General features: G+C 40.4%; 1 protein-coding gene across 1 annotated transcript in view; it reads left to right on the top strand.

The window, feature by feature from the left end:
• The window catches only part of PLXNC1 (plexin C1), a 72,717-nt gene that overhangs the window by 42,096 nt on the left and 18,562 nt on the right, over nt 1–12,059 (top strand). The window contains exons 18-21 of the mRNA XM_054204734.1: nt 3,601–3,642; nt 4,138–4,262; nt 4,825–5,023; nt 6,405–6,551. Of these exons, the coding sequence (XP_054060709.1) occupies nt 3,601–3,642; nt 4,138–4,262; nt 4,825–5,023; nt 6,405–6,551 (513 nt within the window). The remainder of the gene's footprint in view (nt 1–3,600; nt 3,643–4,137; nt 4,263–4,824; nt 5,024–6,404; nt 6,552–12,059) is intronic.

Raw genomic sequence — 12,059 nt, 5'->3', positions numbered from 1 at the left:
GCTTGCCTTTCAGGCCATCCCAACTAAGCTATAATTTATCCATTGCTTTTTTTGTTCTCATGCTTTCACTTTCCGTGCTATAGCTAATTAAAGTAACAGTCAGGCTAGCTAACATGCTAGCTAACATCATGACACTTCCTAATTAGACTTGTGGGATGAAGAAATGGCTCTAAGGTCATGTTGACTTTCTACTCCGAGCTGCTGACAGAAATGGTAAGACCTTGATTCAAAGGAGTGCAGGTCAAATGCTTAAAAGTTACGTAAGTACGCAAATACTGTCCACTTTAGAGGTGGATTTTTCATTGTTCTCTGGAGCAGTTTGTGCCACTTCTTCAGAGGACTGAAGAGGCCTTCTCTTGACTGTTTTACTTCTCTTGCTGTTTTTTTGCATATGTGGCACATTACGATGCTGATAAGTGCATTTGCCACAGCTTTCAAAATTATACCATGATGTTAAGCAGTGCTTACTGGCATTTAGTAATTGGCAGAAGCTGTGATCTCAGCTGGTGATATTTAGCTGTGTAACTGACACCAATGAGTAGAAACCCTTGGTTAGTGCTGTGGTGTTTTAGGGTGTAGCTGGTATGTAATGCTGGTATGTATGCAAAGTATCTACTACTCTTCATGTGGCTCAGTCCTGCAGTCTTATCTGCACACTGCTTCACTTCATCACCGTGTGGGATCCCACTAAAAGCTCATTGCGATAAAGTTAAACATCTGATAGTGCAGAATCAGAGCCTTTTTTTGGTATAACACCAAATACCAGATACTCAGGCAGAATAATATTCAACAATTATATATGGATAATCTTTGTACACTTCAAGTCCAGTTCTTACACCAAAGGAAACTGGGAATATCTCTTCTAGTACTGCTGTGATGCCCCCAATCTAATTTTTATGGGGTCACTCGGAGGTTTGAAGAAAGTGGACCAAGGAAACCTTACTTTCTGCATCTCTTTCCTTTCAGTTTGTTTTGTTGCCAGGCATATAATCATTAAAACAAAGTTTTTATTTTCAGGAATATATCTTTTCCTAGTGATAGTCCCCTGTCAAAACAGTAGCAATCTGTAGAAGCTGTCTGGGTGGAAATGCTTTGCTTTATGCAAATAAAAAGGAAAGGAAAAAAGGCATGAAGTCTGCCACTCTGTTGCATTATGTGATGTCAGAAAGGGAAGGGCTCCTGTTTTGCCTTGGCAAGTCTCATGCTAGTGTACATCCTGAAAATGACTCCAGTTAGATTTTGTCTCAGTTTGAAATACCGGTACCACAAAGGTAAACTTGCCGCTATTAGCTCTTTACAGGCATGTGGTGTCAGGCAAGTTGTTTAACGTACTGTGTACCAATTTTTCCTGCTAAGTACTTATTGTTTACATTGCGAAGTGTCCAAACATGCCTCGTGCTGTATGAATGTGGTAGGAGAGCGGTGCTTGACTAAACAAATATTACAGATGAACAGAAAAGGCGATGGTGTAGTAGATTGCAACCAAGTGTCAGAAGGGTTTACAAAAGGGTCAAAGTGAAAAACCACCACTTGCCTCACTAACCTCATGTGTTTGAAAGATGTCCGTACTGTACTCTTTCTGCCTTACGGTGTGTTCAGTGGGTATTGTCTCATCTAATCTAAGCTGTTTAAACATGGACATCAAAGCTGTTCACTGAGCATCTTCTGTAGTCAGTGCAGAGACAGGCAGCTCAAGAAAGTGTTTTATCCCACTTGCCTGAGACATCTGTCTCAGGATGGGATGAGTTGCTTAGAGGGAGTCAGATATACCTAAAATTAAGAGTGATGGACCTGCCTTCATTTTGAGCTTCTCACTTTCTGCTGCTTCAATTTTCTTTATTTAATCTGGCTTGATAGCTTTTGTTTTGTGCTTAATGCTTGTAGGTGTTAAAAGGATATTACATCTATTCTTAAAATATTCCTTATGTTCAGCCCGATTTCTGCTTTACTTGTTAGATTTGGATTATTATTTCTGTTTTCCCTCAGTGTCCTGCATTGTTTGGTTTAATGCTACCATTCCTGTTCCCTGTTCACAAGCATTTTTAACCTTTAACGTGGTTCTGGTTGTTTCGCTCTATGTATGTGTGTTTTATTGGTAGGTGGTATTAGGGGTGCTGAAGAAGTTCTGGAAAAATGGGAATAGCGAGTAGAGGAAGAGGAAGAAGAGTATGGTAGGGGAGAAGAGAACAGGAGGCATGAGGAAAGGGAGGGATGAAAAATCAGTTATTTAAATGAAAAATTAGATGTTAGCTGGCAATGTGCACTTGCAGCCCAGAAAGCCAGTCGTACCCTGGGCTGCATCAGAAGAAGTGTGGCCAGCAGGTCAAGGGAGGTGATTCTGTCCCTCTGCTCTGCCCTCATGAGAGCCCACCTGGAGTACTGCGTCCAGCTCTGAGGTCCCCAGCACAGGAAAGATGTTGACCTGTTAGAGCAGATCCAGAGGAGGGCCACAAGAATGGTCAGAGGGCTGGGACACCTCTCCTATGATGAAAGCCTGAGAAAGTTGGAGTTGTTCGGCCTGGAGAAGAGAAGGCTCCATGGAGACCTTATTGCATCTTTCAATATAAAGGAGGCTTATAAGAAAGACGAAGAGAGACTTTTTACCAGGGCCTGTAGTGACAGGATGAGGGCCAATGGTTTTAAATTGGAAGAGGATAGATTTAGATTGGACATAAGGAAGAAATTCTATATGATGAGGGTGGTGAGGCACTGGAAGAGGTAGCCCAGAGAAGCTGTGGATGCCCCATCCCTGGAATGTTCAAGGCCAGGCTCGACAGGACTTTGAGTAACCTGATTTACTGAAATATGGCCCATGGCAGGGGGTTGGACTAGGTGATTTTTGAAGGTCCCTTCCAACCCAAACCATTCTGTGATTCTATGATTCTATATGGAAACTAGGGGCTGCCACCATCACAGATAAAGCAGACGACAGTAAATGTTACTAGTGTGAATTTATTGCTCAAGGGTGCTTCTTTGGGAACATGCAGCTGTGCTGGGACCCTACAGGCTGTAAGAGTTAGACAAGAGGCGTTGACAAGGTATTTGAGAACTGGGGGCTTCCCTTATCGTGAGAGCTCTTGCTAGGACTGGATGTGTGGTGCCACCTGTGCCTCTCTGGAGACTTGACAGCATGGACCTCCTGGAGAGTTCATTAGTGAACATTCATAAAGTGCCTTGAAATGAATGGAGGCAGATGAACTCAAGTGTCACTCTGTGACAGAATCCCTGTATACCAAAGGCTGTCATTGCTGTCCAAGAAGGATGCAGGCTGTAGCACCCCTTGCACACCAGCACATTTGTAGATGAGGGTAATAAACAGCTTTTCCTGCAGCTCAGCAGCATGGAGTAACACACACAGCAACACTGAAGTCAATACCAGGTCATCTTTGAGACTTCAGTTTTCAGAGAACCTCGGCAGTGAACTTGCAAAAGTTACTGTGTAGACTTTTTATGTTATAGCTGCCTTAGAAGCCAGCATTTCCATTGTTTTATTTCAAGTTACATGCTGTCAGGAACATGCACTTGGTGTGTTTAACATACATGTGTTAGAAACTTTGGTATACGTTAAGAATGATAAATATCACCTGTCTTATATTTTAGTCAGGAGGCTTTGCATCCATCTTCAGTGAAGACATGCCACAGGTAAGTTGATGTAGTGTGATATGCCTTAATTAATAAATATTTTTTCAAGAGTGATTGTATCCCTTATCTCAATGTTGTCCTAGAACACATCAGATTGCATTTTCAGTATGTTCTCTTTCCCCCATGAGGAGGGTTACATGGATTTATGTATAAAAAGAATTTGATGTATAAGACGCTGTTACCCAATGTATATTATGACTTAATGAAATAAAAATAAACAGAATCTAGTCATGGGAAATGACAGGCAAACTTAAGTATTGGCATTACTTTGTGTATATGTCAGAAAATGTATGCTCTGCATGTGTGTACTCTGCGTTGTACACAAACGCAAATGCATCTTTGGTAAAATCCTAAGACCCATGTCATAAATGCAAAATTCCCTCTGATTTGAATGAGGCCAGGATCTTATCCCATATGTTGCTTACCATTTTTCTGAGCATTAAGAATCCATCATAGCCAAACTACAGTTTGCTTATTTTTGTTTAACTATTCCAGAGCAGAGACCAAACGAGCAAGGATGAAAGCTTCAACATGTTGCATGCTTTAATTTGTAACAAGAACTTTCTTGTTACTCTCATTCACACCCTTGAAAAGCAGAAAAATTTCTCTGTGAAAGACAGGTATAGTATGATTATGCTTATCATCTTCAAGACAAAGAATTAGCAGGAAAAAACAACATGGATTGTAGCACACAAATGTAATCTCTACTTCTTGCAAAACAAGCTTGCATTACTCCAGAGCATTTTTCCATCTTCTCCATCTGCACACACTGAGGAAGAGAAAACATTGCCATTAAAACAAGCCATTAAAGAGAAATCAGAATGTTTATACATGTAAACAAAGAGGCAAAGGAGCAGGAAAACTCACTTCAAAACTGTAAGCACTTCCTGCAGTTAGATCAACAGTTCTACAGTTTAGAAATGTTCTGTCACTGAAGCAGGTGCTGTTCTGCAGAATTAAATTTAGCGACACAAATTCTGTGTTTAAGAAATAATCACAAGAGCAGATGGACTCGCATTTTTTATATTTTTGTAGAGATCAGTGGACAGTTTCTGTGCCTGAGGAGGAAAAACTCCTGCATTAAAGTGTATTTCATTTATTAAAGATGACTGGGAAGAGAAATTCCAAATATTATAGCATTCTTTTTTTTTTTCTTTCTTCTTTTTTTTTTTTTTTTAACAGGTGCTTGTTGGCATCCTTCTTGACTATTGCACTACAAACTAAGCTAGTTTATCTAACCCATATTTTGGAAGTGTTGACAAAGGACTTGATGGAGCAATCAAGCAATGTACAGCCTAAGCTCCTGCTCAGACGAACTGAATCTGTGGTAGAAAAATTGCTGACAAACTGGATGTCTGTCTGCCTTTCTGGATTTCTGCGGGTATGTGTACATTTTTTCACTATGTAATATGAAAAGAAACTTTTAAACTGGTTTCTTCCATAGGAATTGTTAGAGGGATCAGTTTAAAGCATTCAATCTAACATGTAACATTATTAATGTGCGCTCTTCTAGTTTAGGTGACTTATCATGAATGGGATGTAGCAAAAGAGCGCGTCTGTAAGTGATGATCATGTCATTTATTTGGCTGAGATTTAGGTAATTTTGGAGTTCTAGCATATCGTTTTCTCATGTCACTATTTCATTTCCATGAGATGTATTGCGATCATACTAAAAGACTGAGACACTTGTTAAAATGCAACTGTACTTTTCTGTGCAAGCTGTTGGAAAGCTACCACGCAGTGGAGATTTACGGAATACCGCCTTTTGGAAAATTAAACTTTATTCAGACTTTTTAACCTTCAAACAGCATTGCAGATTTCAAGAACTAAATAACTTCAAGTGGAAACAAAATAAGCATTTTCTTTCATTTTACTGTTTGTTTATTTTAGCCCACTTGGTAGCACTTTGTTCTTGGTTTCAGTGCTTGGTTGTGCTTCCTGTCTCTCTTACCAGTGTGATGGTATCGCACTGTTGGTATCACTTATATCAGTCTTTGCATTAATACAGCAGCAGAATTGTTTGAGGCTCAGCAGCTCACAGGTTTCCTGGAACCCCAGGAGAGAGCCAAGGAACTGTCAGAGATCTGTTCTTGATACACCAGTCATCTTTACAGAGCTGTGCTAGTGAGGTGCCTTAGCCAGGCTGGAGGAATGGTGTCACATGGAAACAAAGTTCCATCCTTCCTTTCTCAGGTGCTTTCCCAAAGCCTGGGGTTCAGGCAGGAGAGGGAAACCCCAGTTTCATTCCCTCTTCCGCTGATACACCAATGTATGTCCCACCACCTTGCTCCCAAAGCGTTTTTTCAGGGACAACAAGGGGAGATGCTAATTCAAAAGCAAACTAGTTGTTAGCTTGTTTTCTCACAAGACTGAAAACGGAAGAAATAGCTGAAGTATGCATGTGAATACACGCACATCTCACCCCCCACTCGCTCTTTGGTGGAACTAGGAAGCGTCTGCCAGGTGGAGTAGGAGCAGCTTGTCTGTAGCATGCTTGTGCACAGCGAGGGGCTGTGAGCTCTCTTTCCACACACTCCAGCTGTCTCTTGCTATTTGCATGAGACTTTCACACTGAAAAGAAAGGATAGAGGTTAAACAAATAACTAGATAAATCTGCTCAGAGGGATTTTCTTTTCTAATTGCAAGATGACAAGTTAGTTAAAAGAAAATAATTTGTCACACTTGTTTTTTTTTCTAGTTATTCATGCCTATTTAATGATTACAAAAATAAACATGTTCCTTGCATTTGTTTCATGTCCTAGGAGACAATTGGTGAACCTTTCTATTTGCTAGTGACAACCCTCAATCAGAGGATAAACAAAGGACCTGTTGACGCAATAACTTGCAAAGCCCTGTACACGCTTAACGAAGACTGGCTGCTGTGGCAAGTGTCTGAATTCAAAACAGTGGTATGTTTGCCAGTTTGTGTTCCCTCCAAACACAGACAGCTACAATGTTTTATTTTTTTCTGGGAAGTTAAATTAAGGCTCTTAGACACTAAGGTGATGGTTAGGTACCCAGATAATAGAATTGTTATTGCTGACAAAATTTCAAAAGGCAATAGAGTTTAACTAGCTGGTATTTCACCAATATACATTTCACAAATAGCACTCACTCCTCGCTTCACAGCATGCCTTAATCGCCAAAGGTTAGATTTAATGAAGTCTCAGTGTATTAAAAATCCTGCTTATTTTAAAATGTACTACAAAAATATAAACATATGCTTAGAATTTAAAGTAAATTACACTTTTCCAATGAATCAAAGAATGGAGTACAGAGGTTTTATTTTTCTATTGTGTTTACTTGTGGCTAATCTTCAGGCAGCAATAATTTGCTGTGGGTTTCCATGTTATTAGCTCCAAATTAGGAAGGTTACAGTGTGGTGGATTTTAATTAGTTGCTTGGTTAAAAACAAGGTATCTGGGAAGCCTAGCTAAGTTTCTGGACTTTACCGGAGATTTCTTGCCTTTCTCAAAGTAATTACAAAGTGTGTCTTGGTTTACAGTTGCACCCAGAATTTTCTGAAAGCTGGAATTCCCTTACTGATTGTCATTCTGAAACTGAGGGAGAAGGGATAGCAATGATTATTGCACTTCAGAGCATGTAAAAATTGTGACTTTTTGAGTAGGAGGTCTGAAAAAGGTTTTCAGAATAATCAGAGTACTTTATTTCCAGAATTTCCAAATGATTTTGAGCCTGAGAACTTAGAAATCTGCATTTCCAGTGATTTCCATAGCTTCCTTGCTTCTTAACTCCTGGCTTCCTATCAGAGTTACCAGACATACTTATGAGTATGAGAAGTGCAACTGAATAGTGGGCTTCAGATCTCAGGGGCAAAAACTCCAGGGCAGCAACTGCCCTGGCAGGGATAGTGCAAATGCTGGTGGCTTTGGAGGGGAATTCAGTCCTTTTCAGAGCCCATATTGTGAGCCTCAGGTAGGGCTGGAGCTTCCAGGTCTGTCCATCTTCTGTTTTTGCAGCAAGAACCTGAAGATCCTAAGATGCCACATACTGGAGTAGACTACCAGAAATTTTGGCTGGTCAGCAATTCATTGGACTTAGCTCACTGGGTCACGTAGGAAGCTCACTGAAATGACAACCTTTCTGTGAAACATTTCTGAATTGTCATTTTCTGCTGAAAGCTCTTGGACCGACAAATTTATGGTCAAACCTTCTTATAGCTATTTAGAAACTGTTGTTGGAAGCTTCATTTGAAGGTACTTCAAGCTAAGTTACCACAGTCTGCATTTGGAAAGGAAGTTTGTGACTAAAAATTAAACGCATAGTACCGTATCTTTGGTTTCCTTGTTTGTGCGCTGCATTCTGGCATGCATTTGGGATCCAGGGTAAGTTTAAATATATTGCTATATATAGCCATAGGATACAAAACCCAGTAGTTACACAGAGCAACGATTTTCAAGCAAGCTCTATATGCCTGTTGCTACTAGGCTGTGCAGGAACATCTGGTCCTGTGGAATTGATTGACTTCTCTTATTTATAGCACAAATTCAAATTGAGAGCACCTTGAGGGAACAGCTGACTGTGAAACTGCTGACCACTGCCTTAAATACTTTTCCTATGATACTTCTGTGCTTGCTGATAGGGTCTTGTGGGCAGCCTGCAGTGAAGACGAGAGAGGGGAAGTGGTCTGAAGGACTCAGTATCAGTGGGGAAGGCTGTCTGCGGATGGATGAGGAAGTGAGAGAGCAGATAGCCTTTCTCAAACTTGTTTGCTGCCTTCGTGCTTTGTATTCCTGCGTTTAAATAGGAGATGATGATACTGCTATAGGGTTAATAAGTCAGCTTTCCTCACTAAGGCCCAGCAGTTTATTGGACTTAGTTGAGAACTGCCTGAATGTTCCCTTTAAAGCTGTCAGAAAAGAAGAGAGGATCCTGCAGTAAAATTACAGAGGTGGAGCCCAAGCACTCCAGCTCTGGCTGGACAGGGAAACAGTTTTGATTGGTGTTTTGTCAAAGATTTAGGCTGGAACTAAAACTGTGCTGTGAAAGAGATTTGAGTGGAAGAGTGAAGTTTTCTGGGCTGGGGAAGCAGGCCAGCTGTGCATGTTTTCTCTTCAACAATAGCATTTAACAGGATGCTGAAGTGGAAGGAGTCAGCTTTTCTTCTCTCACTAACAGCCCTTCACAGGCACTGCAATGACATGCAGGACCTGTGAGCATACAAGACAGGGAACCAAGTATTTTCTCCTTTCTTTGGAAGAAAATTTCTGCCTAAAGGATTGCAGGTGGTTTTTTTTCTAAACAGAATAAATTATGAGCTGAGTGCATTTGCACATTTGCTCGCTGCCGTTACATTCTAAATCTTGCAGTATTCTGTTGGTGTTTTATTTTGCCCCTTTACACAGCCCCAGAATAGCAGTATGTTAAAGCCTACCTGTCCAGTGCAAAGCATAAAAACACAGCCAAAAAGAGGTTGATAGAAAGATGCTGAAGCACATCTGCAGACACTCGGTGTCCAGATTTTTAAGGTATGTAGGCTTTTGAAGATGCAGGGACGCATCTGGTAGGGGGCACAAACAAGGGTGTAGGCACTCTGCATATGAATCTCTCCTTTCAGGATTGGGACTTCAGTTCCAAAACAATAAAAGCAGGATACAGACAGACTCCTAAAAATCAGGGGGAGCTGCAGGTCTTCTCCTAAACACACCACTATGCAGATAAACTCTTGGGGCAGGAGAAGGAAGAAGCGCTGGGCATAGAGAAAGAAGGAGGGATGGGAAATATTTTCTAAAATTCAGGCCATTTGTAACAAGAAAATAAGAGAACTAAGAGACATGTTGGTTTTGAATTGTATTAGAGCTGTCCCTTGACTGGGCCCCATGCCTTTTTTTAAAAGGCCACTGACCTTGGGACCAGCCAGCCCCCTACCGTTACCCGTCTCTGCTGGAAAGGGTCAGATATTGTACAGAGGTGGGCTGCTGAAGTAAATATACAAGCAAAGCAATTGAAGTAAAGATACTTCGAAAAGCTCTGGTTTGGTATGAGCTGAGGAGCAGTTGTGGTTTCACGCTGTGCTTATATTTGAGTTTTGAGAAATAAAACTGCCTTGAAAGAGGCTTGGATGTGTCGTGGAGCCTTTTCACAGGCTGAGGAAGCAAGCCTGCTTTTTCACAGGCAGACAAGCAGCTGCACTCCTCGGTGGATAATTTGCTCAATGACTGACGAAGAAGCGCGGTGCACAGCTGAGTGTTAGCGTTTCACTGAAGTGTTTCATTTTAAATAGAAAAGCTACACAATGCAAGTCTGACGTGGGAGAAGTTCTCAGTGGAATAGCTCTTGTGGAAAACCAAGGGAGGCTTCTTCATGTAGTAGACTTGGTGCTCGAGCATCCAAGAGCTACAGACTTCTTTTGAATAGTCACTGCTTATTTTGAAAATGGAATTTGAGCTGTTGAATTCTTTGCTGAAATGAGTTTGCATTTTTAGATGGGGAAGAAACTATCTTAATTCACCTGTTCAGCCAACAGCCTTTTATTGAAAGCGAAGCAAAGCCACATGCTGTAAGGTTGTTTAAAGTGTTCAACTGCTTTATGAGTTAAAAGAAGGGTGTTAAAAGAAGTGGGAGGGCTGTAAGGGAGTAAAGCAGAGACAGGGAACCCAATTTCCTAAGAAGATGCCGTGGTTGTGGTATTATTAGGCACACTTTGTGAGAGATAAGGAAGCTATTAAAAGCATGTGACATAAGGGGATTTTCGTCAGCAGAAAAGGACACAACAGCCCTCACTAGGAAGCGAGCAGTGCAGATGTTGGCTACGAGAGAGTCTTCTGAGTTAGAGACAGATTGAGTACAATACTGTAGCATTGAGAGTATTGCCCTTGCTTTCTGTAGCGCCCATCTAGCCTAAATTTAACTCCTGTAACATTTTCAATGCCAATTTTTTAGCTCTTCTATAGCCTCTTCATGGGTAACTGTGCTGGCTGCTACAGAAGGATCACAGAATCAATCTGATTTTTCCTGTTTATTGTATTTCATAGTCTGGGAGACAGGGGAGTATGTTTAAGGCAATTTCATTTTACATACTCCTTTACATATTCTTTGACCAATCGAAAGTTTTTCTTGTTTTCCAGTTTGTCTGATAAATAGAAATATGCTTTGTTCAGATGCATAGCTGAATAGAGAACAGGGCAATGAATAAGAGCCCTTGAATATCCCAGATGATTTTTCTTTACTTCTAAGAAAATACGGTATTTTCATATTTATTTATTAAACCACATCTCATTTATTATCTGCTATGGTTATTATAGCTTTACTAAATAATTTGGTTTGAAATTCATTTTCAAGAAAAATACAACTCTAAAAAAACATCTGTAAACATTGTCTTCAAATGTCGTTATTGCTGTCACTGCGTGAGTAAATGTTTTTAAAATTTTTTCCTGTCTTTTAGCTGGGTTCCAAGCTAGTTCCAATACAAGTAGTTGCAGATGCTTGCCTTGTTCTCCTTCTTTGCTGAAGAGCACTGTGACTTTGTATTGCTAACCACTAATTTCTAGTGCATGAAGTGTCAACTGTAGATACTACTAGGTTGAACCATATGTCCTGTAATTTCCTCCTGAATTTTTCCATAAGTTACCTTGTATTTTTATTTCCTTTGCAAACTGAGAGAGCTTAGAAAAGGACATGATGATGTTTCCTTATGACTTCCATGTATCCTCCTGTGACTTCTCTCAAATGTTTTCTGACTTTCAGAGCTGATCATAAAAGGGCTTTCATAATTTTAGTCATTTCTTATTCTTTTTACAGTTCTACATTTTGTGTCTAAATGGAGCGACGGTGACTGTCAGCTTCTGATTAATGGTTTCTAAAGCCAGGGACTGTGCTGTCAGACAGGTTGAATCTGATTTATGAAAACTTCAGCTACAGAAGGAAGATATAATAATAATTGGCTTTCCTAGCTCCTCATCAGTTGCTTCATCACTTAAGATTGACTTCTGCAGGAGATCATATCAGCAAAACTGTCTGACTCTCTTGGTTTTGAGACTTTTATGAGTTTAAATATTTCTTCCCATCTGACCACTTCTTTGAGTTGTAAAGTATTGTTATTATCCTCACATTGTGGATACTTTCAGTTAAGAAGTCCATAAATGACTTGTGTTCCACCTACATAAAGGACTACTACTCTCTTTTTACAGTCCTGTCATCCTACAATGAGTTGAGTGGGGATGGGAGGACTAAAGAGGCTGCGCATTTATGTTCAGTCTGTGTGAGAACACGTGCTGAAAAGGAAATGCAGCAGAGAAAAAGACAGTTTCTCTTGACAATCTGAAAGGAAGAGGAAATGAAGGAGAAGCAGTAACTTGAATATTGCAGTGTAGGAATAATGTTAGGAGGAAAGGATCAACTACAGGCAGGAATGCTTCCAAGGATGTAAAGACACATCAACATCAGTTTAAAGTGTG

Source organism: Rissa tridactyla, chromosome 1 (assembly GCF_028500815.1).
Source record: "Rissa tridactyla isolate bRisTri1 chromosome 1, bRisTri1.patW.cur.20221130, whole genome shotgun sequence".
Taxonomy (NCBI): domain Eukaryota; kingdom Metazoa; phylum Chordata; class Aves; order Charadriiformes; family Laridae; genus Rissa; species Rissa tridactyla.
Note: the sequence above shows the minus strand (reverse complement) of the source record. Positions and strands in the feature narration are given on the sequence as shown.